The sequence below is a fragment of the Parambassis ranga genome, chromosome 15, assembly GCF_900634625.1.
Source record: "Parambassis ranga chromosome 15, fParRan2.1, whole genome shotgun sequence".
NCBI classification, from domain to species: Eukaryota; Metazoa; Chordata; class Actinopteri; family Ambassidae; genus Parambassis; species Parambassis ranga.
Window position 1 is genome coordinate 13,211,463 of NC_041035.1, and position 21,870 is coordinate 13,233,332.

General features: G+C 41.0%; 1 protein-coding gene across 1 annotated transcript; it reads right to left on the reverse strand.

The window, feature by feature from the left end:
• Positions 1 to 1,696: 1,696 nt before the first annotated feature.
• Positions 1,697 to 6,475, reverse strand: hps6 (HPS6 biogenesis of lysosomal organelles complex 2 subunit 3). The gene has a single exon (XM_028423955.1). The coding sequence runs from the start codon at positions 6,133 to 6,135 to the stop codon at positions 3,316 to 3,318; it is 2,820 nt and encodes a 939-aa protein (XP_028279756.1). The 5' UTR covers positions 6,136 to 6,475; the 3' UTR covers positions 1,697 to 3,315.
• Between the last annotated feature and the right edge of the window lie 15,395 nt (positions 6,476 to 21,870).

A 21,870-nucleotide genomic window follows, 5' to 3' on the forward strand; every position in this document is an offset into this window, starting at 1 on the left:
CAAGTACAAGTACTAGCAGAACTGTAGCCTAATTTTAATTTATTCTGTAGTCAGTTTGAGCCACTTTACATACAGTTTAATATAGAAGAACAGCAGACAAACCTGAGTTCTAATATGTTCTGACACTACATATAATGATATGTTATTTTTTCTCTAATTTTAGCTGAAAAACATCTTACCATGTCAGAGTTTTGAAGAAAAAAACAGAAGGGAGTGGACATTTAAAGTAAAATGTAAATACTAAGTGACATACATATACTTCAAAACTATTTGCGTAAAATGTAAGCTCATGTTTGACCCAACTACGTTCTAAAGTGATGCGTGTTGAGCATGCAGTGTTAAAAAAGCCTACTGTAACCACATATTCACACAGAAACACTAGTCATCTGGTGTTATGATTTGCTAAGGAAGAGGGATTAGGTGTCTTTGTAATCATGAGCATGCATCTGTTTCAAAGCAAACAGATCATGAATAAACCTCATGTGACACACTGGTAGCACAGTGTTACCTGGACTAAGGTTAGCCATCCTCTAAACAAATCAGAGACATGTTTTGAACCACTCGTTTTTCATCATTAACATAATCTCATCTGCATTACACTTTCTTCCATTAGCATGCAAATGTGATGATAATTATGTGGTTAAATAAATATTACACTGATGATTTATAGAGAGGAAATAAAACAGAAGCATTACATTATTAAATCTGCATGAATGCCTCCATGTTTCGGTGTTTAACAACTTTCTGAGTTGTGTAATGAAAAATGCTTTGATGCAGTCATCCCTGTGCTGATGCATTCATCTGCGCGGCTCTGTAAGATATATTCAAGACATTCAAAGATGAGCAGAGGACAGAGCAGCAGTGAGGGACAGCAAGCAGCTGCTAAGATGCATCTTTGTTTATAGGATTACATCTATATTTAAAACAAGTGAATCAATGGCATTACTGCCCCAATGTGACTTGTAATAGGAGATGCTGTATGCAAAATCAATCAACGTAAGAAAAAGTCAACTGAAAAAGGAAGAAAGAGCAGGGTCAGGCTTTGATGGTTCCTACTCCTACTTTATTACTCTTTCATCCATGTGACACTGAAGATACAACTTTCAACCTCCACTCCTGTAATTCACACTCTCTTATGAAACCTGCATGTTTGCTGTGAGAACTGTACACACACATACACACACATTTAGTGTCTGTTTTGTTACGTTAGATACGAGCAGATTCAGACACTGAACATTCCTCTTACAGACCTGGACCCTGAATACTTTTACACACTCAAATCCTTCCCCTGGATCACACACACACACACAGCTTCATATATAAGTGGATTTACCCATGGAAGGGACACGGTGAAACTCAGAAATGGGGGCAGTGGATCATATGAATGACTGGTTGTGCACACAATGTTAAATGTTGGTTTAGCCACAGTAAGCTTCAATTTTCAGGTTAGAATGAGGTGACTGTAAATGACTGAATAAACCTATAAGAAAAGAGTTGTTTTGTGTTTTTTCCCATTTGAACTGTTGTGCAGTGAATGGAAAATCCACACCACAACTATTTTAATCTCCGGTCGAACAAGGAAGTTGGCAGGTATCAACACATTTAACATGAGCTGGCATCTATTTAGTTACCTATGCAACTAGAAGGTATGATGAAATGTAAGTCGACGTACACGTAAAAAAAAATAAATCAAACCAAAGTTTTATCTCTTAGTTTAATAGCATACAGGATCTGTTCATTAATACTTATACATTTATTTTTCAAATACTGCCTCACCTAAAGTTACAATGTAGATGAAACTTTGCCAGAGCAAATGCAGGAAGAATTCCTATTTGTTAAAAGCAGCCTGAAGCAGAGTTTAAGGCAAATTAATGTTTAACATTGGTCATAATGCCAGACAGAGAAGCCTGGATAGGGAAGTCGGGGAGTTCCCAGCGACTCTCCGTTAAACAGTACAGACTGAAAGTCATCGCACTGAACTGAGATTAAGTGGCACAGACATTACACAGATTAGATTTGAGTATGAAACAGAACTGCATACATACAGTATATCAGAACACACTGCACAGATCCTGTGATCCAGCTCCAGTTCGTAGCAAAGCTGAGAGCACGCAGCAGAAATGTGACACTACCTTGTAAATGAAGAGCAGCACTGTGAAAAGACACTCAGATTGTCCTACAGCATTTTGGATGTCTGATTGTCACTGGACACTAATCATTTCTTTTTTTGCAGTCTTCCAAAAAGACTGTTACAAAATAAATAATTTGTTTAACGTGGGCCCCACATTTATGAACAAAAAAAAATGCTTTGACACAAAAAGGCACAAGTTCGCTGTGCTTAATCAGACATTAAAACATTTGCATCAAAAGCAAAGTACAAACAATACTGACTGGTGTGATATAAAAGTGCAGGAGCAAGAAGACAAGAGGGTCTATCATCTCTAATGAAATTACCCTCACCGGGTCCACGAAGGAAGACCTTATGCAAGCAGCAGGGTGGCCTGTATGAGTCACAATGTGTCCCAAACACACTCGCAGATCCTAACAGAATTACCACTGAAATTTAATTTAAAGCCAAACTGTGAGTCACTTTTACTGGGTATTCTGCCTGGAATGTCCTGTGAGCAGGCATCGTGGACAAGATGGAGTCCACAGAGTAAAAAGTAAAAAAAAAAGATGACAGGAATGAAAAGGCAGATGCAGAACTTCCCATCAGACAGTTTGGTCAAACCAATTAAAATCAGGGTAATGTTCAGGCACATATAATGTTAAACACAAAACTAAAAAGGTAGTAAATGAACCTTAACGCCCCCCACCCCCCACCACATGTAAAACAAACATTCAAACACAAAGTCCAGCTCGTCTGAATACTCACTCAGTAGATTAGCCACTCTTCAGCAAGCTATACTTGGTTACAATTAGCAGGCATCTATTATTTAGACAGCATTTTTTTTCCACAAACTAACACAATAAACCCGACAGACAGGAGTTACTGGCTTTTGTTTGTGATGACTATTATGTTTATGATGGTAATTTGATCATTCTCATTCACGTGCAGTTAAGGCTTTAGAGATAAATAACATTGCAGATACATTATATACACATTAAAACTTAAAATTAACCCAAATATTTACACTGGTTGGATGTTCAGTAGTCATTTTTTCAATGCTTCTAGTAGTCATGCTTTAACTGAGCTGACACTAATACCTGACTGCATTACACTGTAACTTACTGATGCTAGTTTGTTTTAACATGGAGATTAACACACTTTGGTGACATCATGTGTGGAATGTTTTCTGTTTAGAGTGTGTCTGTTCAGACTGAATTAGTAGGTAGTGCCACCCTGGATCTCTGAACAGTTGTGTGTGTGCATGTCTGCTGTTCAGGAGTGGTGGACATATTGTACAGAGTTGGCTCTGTATTGGGTTCTGTGAGAGACCTGGGTTGCTCCGTAGGCTGACGAGAAAGCGCTGGCGGGGGGAATGATGGTGACTGAAGGATATCAACATAGCGCTGGCTGGGCTTTGTCTCCCTCTGAAGTACTTTCCTCAGGAGGGGCTTCAGCAGCCCGATGGTCAGCTGGCTGCTGTGGGGGTCTGCAAAAGGAGCAGGAGATGAGGAGGCTGCACTAGACATGGAGAAAGAGGAGGAGTGGAAGGGAGTGTTGGGGGAGGGAAGGTTTTTCAGCACTAGGTTGAGGATGGTGGTGACAGTGAAGTCCTCAGGGCACAGAGCCCACAGCAGGTCCAGGTATGGATCCAGGTCTCTGTGTTGAGCCACCTCACACAGCAGAGTAGTGAAAATCTCCTTGTTGAGCAGAGGACTCTGACTGCAGAACTTCTGTGCCACCTGGGTGACCCGCTCCCACTGCTGCCTCCCCATCAGGATCCTCAGCGCCTGTAGGATGGCGTTGGGCCTCCCGCTGACCAGCAGCAGCTCCACCTCCAAGTCCTGCTCCTGGTCTCTGTCTGGGTTTAAGCTGGATAAGATGCACAGGGCTCGTTTGTAGAGTGGCATGTTGTTCTCCACGCCCTCTCCTCCTCTCATACCTGAAAAGCTCCAGGAGGAAGAGGCCAGGCTTAGACCCAGGCCTGCTGAACCTTGCTGCTGCTGCTGGGCGAGCTCGAGGAACCTGGGCAGCCAACTAGGCTGGAAGTGAAAAACTGACTGGCAGAGGAGTTCAAACACAGGCAGGGCAGATGGGGAAGTGGAGCTCATGTGTTTGGCTTTACAGTTGGCAACGTGATCACCTTTAAGGCTGTGATTATGTTTTGGCCCCCCGTTTGTGAATGGATGGGAGGCTGTGGGGCTTGATGTTGGAGCAGAACTAAGGACAGTTTTCCACACGTCAGAAGGAGCCCTGCTGGACAGAGAGCCCTCCCCATTGTAGTGTAGCTGTAGAGCAGCCTGCGCCGCCCTCCATGCCTGGCAGGGAAAGATGCTGAAGATGGAGTTGAGGTAGAGCAGAGCCTCTTTATCCAGCTCAGAAGATGACAGCAGCCTCACTACTTCCTTCTCAACCAGAGTCTCACACACTGCCTCCACCTCTTTGACACTTCCCCTCACTAAACTCCCCTTCACCTCCTCTAAAGAGACCAAAGCTTTGAGCTCAGTCTCCAGTGCACCCATTAGCTTGTCCTGCCCAGCAATACAGCCACCTCCTCCATTCTGGGATGGCTCCACTCCCTTCTGCCTCAGCCCAGAGCTGAGGTAGTTCCTGAGGATGGAGGCTAAACAGATGGGAGCCTGGAACCTTCCTCCTTCCTTCAGTATGTCCACTGTGAGCTGGGTGCTGCTCAGGCTCCTCTGCTGGTAGTATTTACAGGCCTCCTCAAAGACAGCCTCTACCAGCAGAGCTCCAGGAAGAATATTCTCCACTGTACCTAAACGTGAAGGCTTCATTTTAGTGTTGCAGCTTCTTGAGTCTGTCTCCTTGTTTATTACAGCAAAAACTCCAGTTCCAGAGAGCAGGTGAGGTGTCTGTCTATCAGCCAGGTTTGCATATAACAGCCCCTCTCTCTTCAAAAGAATCTTTTCCAGCTCTTTGCCACACTTCATGTCTATTAGATACAGATTCTGTCCTATTAGTAGAGCCAGGGTATCCTGATACATGCGTAGGCTGGTGTGAGTGCCGTATTTCACCAAACAGTTGTCTGCTGGTTTGTATACTTGCCGCAGCGTCCCATCCTTCTGCAGGAAACACAGCCAGCCCGTGCTGAGCAGCAGAAGCAGGCCCCCACAGGCTGTAGGTGAGACATTGTAGATCTCAGGTGGCTCAAGAGCTGATAAATATCCCAAACAATCTGTCACCAGCCTCTTAAAGTCAGACTCCTTAGCTGACAGCTTCTTTAGAGGTGTGTTTCTACAAGTGGTGCTCACAGTGAAGGAGTCATGGCGTGGGGACCAGGAGAGGAAAAATTTGGAGATGCTCAAAAGTGGCTTCACTTTCAAGTCAGGCAGAAGATGGACATATTCACCTGAGCTGATCACAGTGAATTTAGGGTTGTTGTGGAGGATTATTTTCACTCCTCCCAAACTGACAGCCCCCTCCTCCACCTCAAAGTCACGTCTGCAAACACAGTATCTCAGCTTATTCCTGGTGGAGCTGAGGGCCGGGGAGCTTTCTGAGGGTGGCCGTTCCTCACACCAGATGATAAGATTGGAGCAGGCAGATACAGACACTACTCTGGCCCGGGGACTGTTACACAAGTCTGATGTTTGCATGAGATGCCAGCTTCCTTTGCACTCCTGGAATTTCCAAAACTCAGCTTTTCCATTTTCATAAACCACCGCCACAACCGCCGTGCCTCTCCTGCTGTCACTGTTATTATTATTAATATTACTATAATGAGGGTCCAGATATAAAACATCCACAATAGGCACTGTTCGTGTCAACCACAAATCCACTCTCTTCTGGTTCTGGGCCAGCTGGGGTCTGTCATACTTGTCAAAAGTCACAAGACCGACCTTTGGCTTGCGGAGGATGACATGAATGTGACGACCATCAGGGCTCAGGCGAACATCTGACAGGCTGTTTTTATGCTCGCTTTTGCCCAGGCTCAGTATCTCAGTCAGCTCCTCGCTGCGAGTATAGTCCCCGAAATCTGACAGTTGCTCCAACACCAACCGCGCCATGATTCGCTGTTTCCTAGCGCAGCAGCTGAATGTAATTAACTTACCACAACTAGCCTGCTAGCTTGTATGGCACATAAATCTGACCTCGGGCTTCAGAGAGGCTAGCTGTGAGGCATCTCGTTGGGTCCTGTAGCGAGGCTTCATCCCGTTAACGTCCGCACAGAAGGATACATCAGCCGACTGACTTCCACCTCGCTGCTGAGCCCATATCGGTAAACGACAAAACTGATCAACTGTTAGCTGCCAGTAATTAACTTTTCAAGACCAAACCGAGAAAGGCACTGTAGTCATTGCGCTGCTATGCTAGCACTCACTCCCCTGACATCACGGGATTGTTAATTTCCGGATACCGATGATGTTTAGCATGAGAGGAGGAGCTAAAATGGAGGGCCAACAAAGATTGTCTGAAGGCAAAGAGAAGAGCAACTGTGGTCTTCAGTCAACCGTTGACTTCAGCTTGTAAGTACAGTTTGTTGACAACCAAAGTTGAACATCATTACATCTTAAATGAAAGGAAATGGTAAAACGCAGCACTTTGTGTCTGTGCTGTTGTAGCAGTTTACCTCATCAACAGTGACAGTTTTCCCATTTCTTTTTATGAATTACCATTTATTACATAGCAAGATAGCCACTGTGCTAACAGGGCTAGTAGGTTGTTCTATGGTTAGCTAGGAATTCAGGAAAAAAAGGCTGTAATGAGTAGCAGGCTAACCAGCAGGTGTTGACCTAAACTACAACTATTCTTAAAATTCAGGTTAATTAATGCTGATGTAAAAAAAAAAAGTCATTTATATAGTCTTCTACCTATTTAAACTATAAGAAAAATGCAGCAAAATATGGAGTGTGGTAAGTAGTTTCTGTCTCTTAATTTACTCACTATACCTATAGGTAGTATATGTTTTTTCCCTCCAGTATAAAAACACTAGAGTTCAGGAACTTCAAAGAAGAGAGCTGTTCAGTATTGCGGTGCTCCTTTGTCAGTAAATCATAATGCTGAAGTGTATTTATCTTAAATGGGATAGCTTGGGTGCTGACGTCAACTTTTGACCTTTCAAAGATTGATCAAACAAACAGAAAATACCATGTTGTTAGTCAATAGTTCCTCATGTTGCTGTAGAATAAAACAAACGGAAGGAAAAACAAGCAGCAATGTGGTGGTATTAAAATGGAAACATGTTGAAAGCTGCAGTAGGTGAATTGAAAATAATACAAGCTCAAATAAGGAACTGTACTAATTTCCCTTTCTGCACATAGAGAGCTCAAAGGTTCCTCTTAAAGGTAATTCCAACCATGTTACTATGGTAACCTGTTTTACATTCACAGATATGGAGTCAAGAATCATCTCAACTGGCAAGAGATGTAACATAGAAACTGTTCCAGTACATCGCTTTTTTTCCATTTGGCAGGAGACTGTGAAAACCACCAGGCCAATAACGACATCAGCAGGGTTAATACCAACCTGAGAAGCTGACTCACTTAAATCAGCTTCTAAAGGGCAAGTCATCAGGCTTGACACCACAGATGTGGTTGCAAGAGGATAACATAGACAAACAGCCTGGTGGGAATGTCAAAAGCCAAATAACATTACAAAAATGTATTTTTGGGATTGGTAGAAAATAACATTTATTACAACGGGAGTGAAAAGCTCAGCGGTGACTCATAGTGCAGTCTGTCTGCTCTGAAGATTTTACTGTAACAAAGTTGGACAGCCTCTCTCAAGTCAGCCCACATGGTGAACCTCTGCTGACATATAACACCATACTGGCATTTAGAATCTGAGATACAGACAAAAAGCTCAGCTCCACTAAAACATCTTGTTAAATTATTTCTTGTCTCTCTTGTAACTTTTATAGGATTTAATTAAAAAAAGCCTCTTATGTCAGTATTAAGACTGAATGAGGGCACCAATGATGAAAAGGAGTTTGATGACATTAAATGAGTTAGCAGGACAGCGTGTGATACCAATAACATAATCCACTCACAGCAAATGTTCCACTGTCTGTCTTGGAAAAAGTCATTTATGACACTAGTTGTTTGTGGAAAATATGTTTTTTTTTTAAACTTCTCTAAAATGAGCCATTTTGTTCTATCATGAATGTAAGTTCACCATATCATCCAGGAGGAGGCAGTATTGATCTTTACTCACTGCTTGTAGGTGTTTTGTGGCTCAGTGCTTAAAATAATGATGAAAAATATCTTATAAGTGCTCTCTGTGGTGGAGTAAAGTAGACAGCATTTCTTATTTTTCCTGTTGCCGTACATTAAACCACACTCTACAACAGACAGCACTCACTGTGTTTTTCAATTAATATCACATGGCTATTCAGACCCCATATCACAAGGCTGATGCCTTCTCTCACCCACAGTTAACTTGACTTGTCTGTAAAATCTCATGACCTTTATTGTTTTTGATTTACTTCACTGTGTCTGGGCAGTAAAAGCCACAGTAATCATGCTGTGGTCATAAATGTTGTTGTTTAGATTCAGTGACTGGCTGACTGGAGGTCACAAAGTAGGAACGATTTTGTAACTGTTCCTACCGTTGAACAGCATTTTATTTTCAGTCTCTCTTAAATCCAGTGTTTCCTGCTTCCAGCTCTTTCACTGTTTAAATATAGGCTGTCTTTATTTATTGTGCCAGGAGTAGGCCGGTTACCTATTCAGAGCGGTGAGTGTGTGTGTCCATGTACTTATGTCCTATTATATCTCTGTGTCATTGCAGAGAAAGTATACGGATGCAACATGTTGTTCAAACAGAAGATTCAAGCCTCATCACCTACAGACAGTCTCGCCTTGTACAAAAAAACACCTTCTATTAGAGAGTGTGTTTAGTCTGCTGTGCCTGTAGACAGGAAGATAAAGTGCTTGTCTGGAGAGTAGAGGGGGTTGGATGCAGGGGAGATTTCCTTTTTGAGTTATAAAGCGCTGAAAAGAAAACCAATGGCTGCAATTCCTTTTGCTACTCAGGGCAGAAGCTGTCAGATATGTGTCCCCTCAGGATAGAATTATTTTAATTTGAGCACAATCCATGTGTCTGTGTGAGAAAAGAGAGCTTTTTCTCACTCTGTTTGGGGTTTGAGTAAGATTTTACTTTTCTGCATCTGTGTGTCAAATGTAAGTTGCAGCTGCCTGTCAGCCTCTGGTCCCTTGTGAGAACAGCCAGATATTACACATCCAGTTTTCTCTCCGCTGTTGAAAAGCTGTCAAGTGTGACGTCTCTCTTTCTGTGTATCTTACTTTTTGCTTGTTAAGGTCCTTTCACTGGAGCATTTTGTCCTTAAGGGTCTTTCATTGACTCTTCACTGTGCTGATATAGAGTGGCACTGTAAGGATTTTCAATTTTATTTTATTTTATAATATTACTAAATTAAAATATTTGTGTTTACACACCAGCACCCAAGTTTTGAAGCAACACCAAGTAATCTGATTACAGTAATTTTGTTTTTTAACTGCATGTTGGTCCTTACTAGGGGTGTGCGAGTGTGCGATCTGCATTAGATGCAGACAGAGGCAACAGCTAATGATGTCACCAAAACAATAATGCAAGCATTTGATGAAGAGGCTCCATATGAGGACTCTAGTAAACGGTGGACAGAGGTGACAGCAGCAGCTCCGTTTTTCCTTAGATATGATTCTCATTAAAGTTTGATCATTTGTTCTAAATCACATTGAACTTTAGGAGTTACTTAAGTCTCAATACTGTATTTATTGTTTAACCTTAGGAGGCACACTTCAGTCTGTTTAAATGACTGTTGAATAATACTTTACAGAATTACATTAGAGTCTTCCTTTTAACCTATTTGAAATAAAACTTTATTTTGTTCTGTAGTTATTTAAATTTTCATGTTTATTGAAAACTAATACTGAGTGCACGTTATCAGTGAGTTGTTGTTTGCCTTTAAAATCTACTGATTGTGCTAAACAGTAAAGGGAGCACAACAGATTCAATATTTGCCAAGTACTTAACAGAAAGGGTTCAGTATTTGATAAATTTGGACAAACAGAAAGACAGATAGCCACTTCAGTAATTGTTATGAGGCGTTTTATTTGGTATTTTTCACTATTTTAGTGGCTTTGAAAGTTAAACCTGTTTTTTCCCCCTCTGTTTCCGAAGAGCTTTATTTCCCAACAATGATGGAGTCCTTTAAGCTGTAAATAGCTTTTAGTAAGATTATATTTTATCATTCAAGCATGTATCTCAGCAGCGTCTACCACAATAGTGACTGTATAATTAGTTTGCAGGAACACATGGAGTGGCAATTCATGACTGAGTAGCGAGGAGAAATGATATGGAGAGTGGGAAGCTGAGTGGTTCATTAGGAAGACAAACAGACTTACAGATAAATGAGCTATAACTGAATATATATCTTTAAATGACTGAACAATATTAAGCCAGATGAGTTGGTGGGAGATATTCTGGAAATTATTTTGACATAATAAAGAAAACTGAGTGAAATCCTTGAAATGAAACTTTTTGATGTTTCTTAGATGAACCCTGCGGTGAGGTCACAGCACTGCTGAAATGTCTGTAGTGTTCTCGCTTATAACGGATCCCTCCCGCCTCATTGGCCGATTAGATAACAGGCCATTTACAATTGGCCGTCCCTCTACATTTAGCTCCCACTCTTATCTCAATGATCCATACCCCAGCTGTGAGCATCAATAGCATTAGCTCTCACATCACACCATTAATCGGATTCATGGCCCTTGGCTCATTGCGGGATAGGCTCGTGTTTTGGGAGCCATTTTCCTCCTTATCTCTGCATCTTTTATTCTGTCCTCTGCTCATAAAACACACGCACAATGCACACATGCTTGGCCACTGAACTGTAGTACAGTTTGTGACCACAGGTTGGCAGCATTGGATTTTATGGTACAGTAGTCTGGTCATAAGAGGATATAGAAGGTCAACCCTGTACTTACACAGAGCATGCTGACTGACTGTTTAACTGGATCTGTGGGATTTGAACTAAGGTATATACTCTGCCATCGAATCCTCCCTCCTCCTGCACTTACCAACCGGTAACACAACTCCCTCTCTTGTGTGTTTCATAGCTATGGAAACAGGTGTGAGTCACTGCTTGCTGCAGCTTTGAGTGTACATAGTCTCACTGGAGCAAAAGATCAAAGAAGAGGATTGAGCTTTAGCGTCCTCCTTGATTTCCTGTTCATTTCACCTCACTGCCTCTTCATTAATCAGCTTGGAATTGTATCAAGCTCTCCCTCCACCTCGGGTACTTATGCTCGCTCTTTTCCTTTCAGCCTTGGCTTGTGCTTGTCTCTCCTCCTGCTTCCATCTCTCTGTCCCACGTTCAGGTATAATTGCTGCTGAGATAAACCCTCCAAAGCAATTTCTTTTCTTTTTTTCCTCTCTGAAAACATCCGCCTCTCTTTTGCAACATGGAACACTCAAGCTGGTATCAGCCTAGCCTTTGATCACACAAAGCATCCTGGCCTAAATTAAGTGGTATCCACAAAACCTTGATGGTGTAACTTGAAAGGCCTTCACCTTAGCTGGATTTTGAAGTGAATCTGACAAGATGTTGGTGTGTGCAGACCTTCTGAACACAGGAGGTGTTTGTGTGCATGTGTGCTTACATGTATTGTTTGTGTAAAGCTCTCTATTTTACCACTAATTTGCATGAAAAGACTAGAACTGACATCTTTTTGTTTGGTTTGCTTCCACCTACCAGTAAAGTTACAGTTTACATGGTGAATAAAAAAACATCATGTCTGCACTTTTGAGATGATTTCTGCAGAGGAGGACAGATGACTGATTCAAAGCACCTCAACTCATTGTACAAAAAAACAAACCCAGAGCAACCAGAGTCTGCACAGTAGAGATGGAGAGGTGAAGTCGCATCAGTGTGGTTCCACCAAAACACACGTCCACTTCAGCATCGAGCACACCCCTCTCTCAGCCTAATGCAGCGCTTGGCTGCTACATTGGCCGCTGACCTTAAAGTTAGTTCTTCCTTTTTTAGCCAATGGTTTAGCCAACAATGATTAGTACAGGAAAAATAAGTATTTGAGCAAAGATTTGTATGATAGTTTAGTTGGGTCCACCAGTGGGGTTGGTGACCTGTACTGCAACAACCATCAGGGTGCAACGGAGATGTTTTGGTCTTAGTTTTTGCAAGCACTCATGTCGTCTATTTTTATATATTGTCTACAGTAGAGGGCTGGGTTACATGGTGCTCCGACCATGGTTGTGAGGTACAGGAATAGGAGAACCTGCTGGTTAAAGTGGTGGGACTCAAAGTGCATGTTTGTACTAAGATTTGATGAAATTTTGCAGATACTGTGTTCACATGGCAGATGGACAAACGGCCAGTAATTCCCCTGGCTATAACAGTGAGATATATAAGTGAGACCCAGTGATGAACCTATGTGTGATGAGGGCCTCAGATAATGATCTGTGTAATATTAATGCCGTGCCATGCCATTAGGATTCGGTGGCATTTCAACTTGTCTGTGTGTGCGCTTTCAGCAATTTCCTTTATGTGCCTGTAATCTTTTATAGGCAGTAATAATGGCTTAGATAGAAAAGCTTTAACAACAACATCTGTTTTCCTTGCTTTTGCACACACAGCCAAGCATATTCAGACTTGCACTGTCTTCTTAATTGATTTGGATATTCTGCTATAAAACACCTGCATATGGCACTGTATTTTTTTCTTTCTATTTTCCTGTTCCAGAAAGCCTACAGTCAGCTGCCATCAGTTCAGTCTCTGCATGCAAATGAAGCAGCTGGGTTGATGAATTAATTACTTCTTTGTTTTATTTTTTTATTTTTCTGACTTCACTCATCAGTAAAAATAAGTGTCCTCACCAAGGTAGCTGCTAATAATATTTTGGAATATATTGTAGCAGTGCCAAAAACCCTGCCTTATTATTGACACAGAAGACAAAGATGGATGTTTCCATCTATCACTTCACTTGTTTTAGTTTAAAATGGCACCACACACAGACACATAATGTATCTTCACAGTGCAGATAAATTGTTACCAATATTTTGTTTTGATTTTACCTGCAGCTAAAATAACATTGCTAAGCCTGGGTGTTAATAACTGCTCTGACTGCTCATCGGTTTTGCACCAGCCTGATTTTTGACAACAATGTATTTTGTGACACAGCTGTATTATAAAAGCAATATAAATGATCAAAATAAAGTAACCATTAAACCACAGTCGTGATTCATAGATTGACAGCCAGCACCATTTTCCCATTGACTAGCAGGGGTGCTTCCAGATCGTTTGCACACTAGAGGGGTTATTTTCTTTCTTTTCTTTTTTGTAATTCTGACCATTTTGTCTGACCACTCCAACATATAGTGTCTGCTTTCAGTATATTTGTGCTCAGAATGTAATTTCCATAGCCAATATAGGCCCAGGGAATAGCTGCACTGGATGTTTTTGTTGAAGTTATTCAACCATACACCTCCTACCTTTTCCCTTTTTATGGCATAACATGACATGGCAGGTTCAAATGTTATTTGTCAATGTACAAAACAAAACTAAACAAAACGGTAGGTCTGTGTTATTTGGTGGAGTTTCTGTATGTGAGGATGTGAGGTGCCATAATTTAAGCTTGACTCTAACTGCTTTTAGTGTATGGAGTAATTTAAAGATTGACTGAAATGCTGAGCTACATTTGCTGGTTATGCTGGTAGCACACGGGTTGTATGCATAAGCAGACCTCCTTTTTTTTGTAATTCATGTAATGGTTTCAGTGAAACTTATTCGAGCTGCTATGTAGTTTTAGGCCAGGGATATATTTGCATTTTAACTATGCCTTCACAAAGACTGCCAACTGTGTCATGAATGTGGCTGTTCACATCCTGGACCATGTGCAATATGTGATACTGGAGGAGTCCAGTAGCAGGCACAGCAGAGAAGTTTGTTTTCAGTCACCATTTTACTTCATGGAAAATTGGTCTGAGTGGACCAGTGAGCCAAAATTGCTTAGCCGACTCAAATGTCTAATGATTGGTGGACACACCATCTGCCCTGTCCTCTGTCACATAAAGGTCGTGCTACATGTAACGCAGCTATTACGAGGCCTTCTTTATGCTGCCTTTGCTTTATCATAAACATGGTATAAGTGAACATTTGAAAGGGAATTACAGTGTTGTCCGATCAGATTTGCTGCGTGTTGTCTCTACAGTAAGTTCTTCCATGTTGTACTTGGTTTCTCACAGTGATAACTATGAGTACCCTCTCTGCTGGCCAAGAAGAGCAACAATATGAGCATACAAAATATGATTTGTTGCCTGGAAATGAGTGACAGTAACTGTACTAGCAGAGTTTTGCTACATTTTAATAAGTTGCATTCATGATGTTTACAGACTTATTTCAAGGTCTGTCATACTACCCTGCTAAAGGCGCTCCCTGTGCATTACATGATGCTCAGGGAGCCGAGTGTCTCATTTGATAAGTATCTCATGTTCATAGGCATTTTGCATCTTAGCATAATGTGCATCTTAGGAACGTAGATGCAGCCATCATACACACACAAACATAATTACAAACATGAATGGTTTAATTGTACTTTATGTAAATCTAAAATCACCACCACACCAGAGACTTTTGCTCTCCAAAATAGAAGTGAAAATGGAAATTGTGGGTTCACTTGAGCTTCAAAGAGACGCTTCAACTGGACACAGTCTGTATTGAGATTACTTCAGCACAATAACATGAAATGTGCACACCATACATGCAGATAAATCTGAATTTTCCAGTCACAGGAGACCTGTCATCTTCCATCATCCTCCCTGTAGATCTATGCATGCATGTAGCTCTGCTATGCATAGATGGTGGAGGACATGCATTGCACATTACAGCCTACTTGAGTCATTTGCTGTGTGGCTGCATCTCAGTGGGAAATGGCTTTGACACTTTTGGCCTTTGCTTGATAAATTAGGTCCCTGGGTAGACGTCTAACATTACACTGCACATTCATTATGAGTTAACCATGGGCCATATGGAAAAGAAAGTGCTATATCACAACACAGTACCTGAGCATTATCAGAAACATTTGCATTTGAGGTAAAGCGTTACATCTGTCAACAACATATTCATGATCTTCATCACATGTTTAGTTTTTAATTAAACTACAGGTCTATCGACTCTACAGTCATAATTTGCTTTTGTCATTAGCACTGCAAAATCAAGAGACCCTGGGAGTGAATGAGTTCAGAGATGCAGCGCACATCCTAATTGGGAGAAGGTTGGGCTCAAGGGACTGAGGAGATTGGTAGAGAGTTTACAATGGATGTAATGATTTCCTGTGGGCAGCAGAGAAGCCAGGGGCAGGCCTGATCAGGTAGGGGTCGAAGGAAGGATCAGGGGATGAACACGGCAGCTATCTTGAGACTCATTTGTGTAGCAGCTCTGCTCAGATAGAAAAGAGGAGACTGCTGGACCTCAATCAGTGTCTGTCTCGTTTCTCTTCCTGCCACTCTCTCTCTCTGGTTGTATATTTGTGTGTATTGATTTTCATATTCATACTCGTGAACTTCTAGCCTGGGGACAGTAAGATGTGAAGAAAGTATCTTTAAACTCTGACTTTATTAAAAAATGGGAAATTCAAAGCCCCCCCTGACAATCCTGAGAGGGCTTCCTCAGCATTGATCATTGCAGAAAAGCTGCAGGTGTTAAAGATTCAAAATGTCCAGTCTTCTGACACTCTTCCCCACTAGCATTCAGGTTTTAAAATATGTTTCTTTCTTTCACTTGAAGAGAATGAAAACAGATGGTGTGCTGCAGATACACCCCTCCATATTGGAATTCTTATCGCCTGGGGATTTTAACTACCCATTACATAGTCTCTAATCCCTCTTCAGTCCATTGTCTTTCAATGAAACAGAGATACATTATCGCATCTCTGCTCGTTCTTTGAGAGCATTGTTTCAGCACGATATGGTAGATTGGTCTTCTTTTCTCGTTTACCCACTCTGCCTCTCAGTGACTCGTCCTTCTCTTCCACACTGCTTTTGTCATGCCCATTAGTCCTCGGCATACAATCGATACCTGGGGCCTACAGCTCTTCCACCACAAAAGTGATCAAGGAAATGAAGAAGGGAGAATTGAAAGACAAGGAAAGGACTTGTAGCATTGTCTCCTATAGTTTATGAAAGCCCTTTATTTTCCCTGAACTCTCTGTCACTGCTGGTTATTGATTTATACTTCAAAGTAAAAGTTTATGCTAAATGACTAAAGTGTGTTTTTAGTCACATGTAACAACTTTAATCTGTCTGTTTTTCAATGGCTTAGAGAAAAGGGTTAACTTTATATGTATATTGACCAGTGGGGCTCAGTTGTGTAGATTTATAGTTGTGAATCCTGTTTTTAGAGGGCGGACAGCCAGTGTCTGAGGTGTAAATTAGACTGTAGATCAGGGAGACCGGCAGACACTGATGCTGCAGGCCTGATGAATGGATAATGGTGCCTCTGTTCCAAAGAGGCCCCTGGCATATGGCAAATAAACCAGCATTCCCACGGGGAAGGCCGGCAGACAGACAGGTGCACTCACACTCACACGCACATGCACACAATATCTGTTCCACACCAGGAAGCTGCCGACAGGAGCAACTCCAAGTGAATACAAAAGAAAGAGCTGAGATTAAAAACTTTTGTTTGGGTGCTAGAAAATTACTTTCTCTTTATTAAACAGCTGTTATTAGGAAGCTTTCATTAAAATGTAACTGTCTATTTTTAGGTATATATTATGTCATTTAAATAATCTATTAAACATCTCAGTAATACACCAGGCATTAACTGCAGGGAAGCAAGGGATGCTTTGCAACAACAATGATTCACTTCAGTGAGAGAAATATATGGCTTTAAACATATGCATGTTATGACTGCTATGTATAACCATCTTAACCTGTTTCTTCTACAAACATCAGATTTACATCCATGTGCTCTTGAGTGCTTTGTGGATCATTGTTTGTTTCATGTGTTCTTACATCCCCCTGTTTACATGTCATTTTATTTGGAATGTAATGAACAACTGACCAGGAAAGCAGTTTCAGTCTTTACATATCAGTGATTTTTCCATTTATGGGGAAAATAAGTGGACAACAAATCCCATTTTGCGCTCTGTAGAATCGGAAGACATTTTGATTTTACTCTAAAAATGCTTTTTGAATTTAAGATTTAAAAGCTGCGGCTATATAAAGTGTATTGTTGGGTAGAATGTGAATGTCCTCTGTGATGTCCCTTTGTTTGTTGATCCATTCAGCTTTTGTTTGCATACTGTATTTTGCCACTGGAGCACAAAATTATTGAAGGGGATGTTTGATACAGTCAATGCTACTATTGACAAATCATTTAAGTAATACTGTGGTTAGAGTGAGATAGCATTGATTACTGTTAATATTCTTGTCAATATTTATCCTGCGCAGTGATGAGGAAAGATGAAAGAAAGAATTCTTTACAGAGCACTTAGAAGTTATTCTGACACAGGGAGGGGAGAATAGATTATGGTTTGTACCTCCTCTTTACTTAATATCCACTTTCTAAATCTCCATCGAGCTGTGATGATGACTCAGCCAGTGTCTTAGATAACTAAAAGACAAGAGGCAGCCTGGCTCCTACACAGCCACATTATTACATTAATCTGAGACTTTAATCTAACAGACACATTCATCACATTGGCGTGAGTCAAACACACCTCTTCTGAAAGGGGTTTTAATTGAAATTAGTTGGACCCTTTTTTTCCTTTTTTTTTTCTGTGACCCGCGTTTCATGTCAAGCTGTCTTGACTTGGTTGTACAATGATAAAGTCTTTGCAATAATCCAGCAAATAGGGTGCTAATATAAAATGTCACTTTCTTTGGTGATTGATGATGTTTATATCCTAGAGCGATGACAGTAACAGATGCTGTGATTAAGAAGACATTGTTCCACACACACACAGATATGTAGGTATGTAAATGATTAAAAGTGATTGCTGTTTTGATCTGAGTGAGAAAATAGATTAACGGCATAATAAAAAAAACAATGTTCCTCCTTCGTGGGGCTTTATTATAGAAAGGACTGTATTTTTTTTAATCTATCAGTACATAGCAACAAATGTTGATTGTGTAAAAGAACTCATCAGACATTAATGTGCTTTATTTTTTCATATTTTGACTGAACATTGAACTGCCAGTACGTACTGAGACACACAGTGATTGACACTTCCTAATGAAACACATCTTATATTACAGTTTTTAAAGCGATATGTGATTCAGCAAACTATAGCTGTGCTGCTGAGATAATGTAGTGGCTTTGAGGGGATTTAGGTGTTGTTGATTCCCCTGACGCTGTGGCGGGGCTTTCACTGTTCACTGTGTACTGGAGAAAGGGTTTTGATTAGGAGTTGCCAGTGACGCCATTGGCAGCGCGTGGTAAATATGGGCTGCAGTTTAATACCATGGAGGGATTTGATAGCTCTCTAAGCTAATATCTGGGGAGATGACAAGTTATTGGCCAGATTGATTTCAAAGACTGTGTGACTAAGTGAAGGGGTTTTCCAAAGCTTACTCTGTACATGTTTAGCTTCCTGTCATTGCCAGCCAACAGGATATTAATCCTTCAGTTTAAAATAAAGAATTCTTGTGTTCTATAGTCTACATGTATGAGTATGAGAGCAGGTTAAACACCATGCAAAGGTAAAATAAGGTCCCATAAAATAGCAACAGCTCTTTAACGACTGACTGTGATGCAATAAAAATGAAGCCATGTATATTTAAACAGGCCTGGCTAATTGACCCTTCAAACTGATAAAACGTCCACACAATGATGCAGCTATAAGGATCCTCAGTTAAATGACATTGTGTGTTCTCCATATGATCTCCTACAATAAATCATGCATACATCAAAACATGTGTTCACAATGATTTGTGCTTTTAGCTGCGAGTGTCTGTGTCACTGTCTTTTGAGCTTTGATGCAAAAACAATCTGGAGGGATTTCATTAGGATAAGTGTGTATGGTGGGGGTGGTTTGAAGTCACAGGAAAATTTTATAGAGACTAAAAATTAAGTCTTATTAATTCTCATTAAGTTAGAAAGTACTTCACAAAGATCAAACACATCACATTTTAAGATATTGAGGCAAGAGGATCAAAGGGTGCGTGCACGCGTAAACAGTGGTGTAAATGGCTTCATGTGTGTTTTTATGTGTGTCAGGACAGAAGTGGGAGTTTAAGGCTATCAAATCAGTCTGATTCTGACACTGGTTGGAAGGTTTTTTAGAAAAAAATGCATTTTGTTTTTCTGATGGAGGTTGCATGGTTTTTGAACAGAGCAGACACAGCATCGTTCAGTAACGTGAAATGTTCAATATTGTGTAAAACACAGCAGATTTCTGTACGTGAGAAGCTCCTTCTGCATGAAAACACTGTACTCCATCAATTGAATTGATGTGTGTGTACTGTGAACACTGGACTCTAATGTACTATATTCAAGTGAAAGAGCCTAAAACTATCATACTTTTCAGTAATTTAATCAAGGTAACAGAATGAGCACTTGGCCACGACAGGAATGGATTACCTATTACTTTCCTCTGTCAGTAGTGTTGGATGGCATGTGTGGTCATTTTGTGTGTCTACAATTATTGTGTATATTCCTCCTCACTCCTCACAGAGGGCCTCTTATACCACCAATGTTATTTCTAAAAGGAATTCAGGGGCTGTTTTAAACCGTTTGGCCTATTATTGAGCTGTGCTTTATAAATATTCTGCCCTGTCATTTTGTTGTCTGGTTTTTGTTTATAGATAACTGCTCAATAATTCATCCAATCACGTCTGCAGTTCCGTTTGGTGGTAGCAGCTCCATCTTCCTCTCTCTCTCTCTCTGAGCTCTGAGCAGTTTCATGTACAGACCCTCGACATGCTCAGCCAAGCATTAACACTTCACTTTACATGTTACACATACACACACTGGCACTCTACACACACACACATATACACAAAATGCTGACTTCCCATCCAACTGACAAGCTGTCTGCTGCACTTCATCCCTAAAATCACCTGTCAAGTCTATCCCACTGTCTCTGTCTGTCTTCCTCCCCCTCTGTCTTTCACACTCTATCTCGCCCTTATTCACTCACTCACTCTCTCACTCACACACACACAGAGCACCCCAGTTCACTAAATGTAGCCGCACAGACACAGCTCCATGCTTTAATGGTGGCAGGATGCTGGGATTCGGTGAGCTAAGAGAACTCTCCCCAATTATCCCTGAGGATACCAAGATAAGTGTGTGTATGTGCGAGAGAGTGTGCGACTGTGACCATGCGCATGCTTATGGATGACTTTCTGTCTCTCACTCGGAGATCATTAGAGAACCACTCAGTTGTAACAGATCCCTGTGGAGAGCAGATGCAGAAAGGAAAGGAAAGCAAGAGGTAAAAAAGGGAGTGAGCTTTTATCCTGTAAAGAAAGAAAACAAGTTTGTCTGTCTTAGTTGGATTTATTGGACGAAGTAAACTAGCTGAGGGGTTTAGTATGTGCTATCTAGCACCAGCTCTCGTCTATCATCTTGAATGGATAGGATGGAGGGAAAAAAAACATCCTCGGGCATTCTATAGTATCTCTCAATCTACAGTTTCCTCCACTACGGCTAAAGAGTAATCGGGCTTGTGAGTGGTGCAGGTACACGTGTATCTGCTCGTCAATGTGCTGTGATAAAAAGGTTAGAAAAAACCTGGGGGTATGCTACATTAATACTGTGATTAGGTCTGTTGTGTTTGTATGCAATGTAAAAGCAGCAGTTATAGATGATATCAACTAAAGCTAAATCCCGCCAGCAGCCAAGCTGTTCACATACCCTCACAGCCACTGTGTCCTATAGAGCTCTGTGTGACATAACACATTTAAAGCAGCACAACACAGGCGTCTCTGATGACATTAACAGAGACTTAATGATGTTGTGAACATTTTGTTGTGAATTTTCAATTAGTAGATCAGAGAACATGAGCAGAAATGCCAAAAATGAAGGAAAACTTAATATATAAAGTGGAAAGGTTAGTGGATCTAATGAAACTTCACCTCAAGAACATGTAATTTTTCCATCACGTTTTCTGCAACATTTTTTTATCTGCTTGATATTGGACGGGCACTTTATTAGTTCAGCTTTCTCTACTTTTATTGTGTCAAGACAGCTAGGTTGCTCTCCAAACATTTGTGAGGACAAGGATGTATTTGTGGACTGTAATGATGACAGAGTGAAGTGTTAGATGATTCCTGTTGCTGATGCTCAGGAGCTGCCATGATGGCGACAGCTAGAGCCTCCCACACAGACCTTCACTCCTCGGAAAACCTATGTTTAACATCACAGAGGGTTTGTCAATCTTTAGTCTGTGATGATGACACCAAATTGTCATCCTGTGAACACTGCAGCATTACTGAAAGAGGTCAAACAAGACAAACAGTGAGATGATCTTTCAGATTGGAAGCAAGCCTCAAGGTCAGTCAAGCAGATATAGAACAGAAAGTGTCTCTAACATCTGTTATACTACTGTGTGTTTGCTGCTGCTGTGCAGTTCACAGTATAACAGTATTAAATGGGTAATGTTCTCTGCATAATGATGGACAAAGTGACAGGTGTGTGTGTGTGTGTGTGTGTGTGTGTGTGTGTGTGTGTGTGTGTGTGTGTGTGTGTGTGTGTACATGTATCAGTGATGATCAGAAGGATTCTGCTGATTCATCCAGAGGAATCTTTCCTCGGACGTCCTGGATGAAAAAGG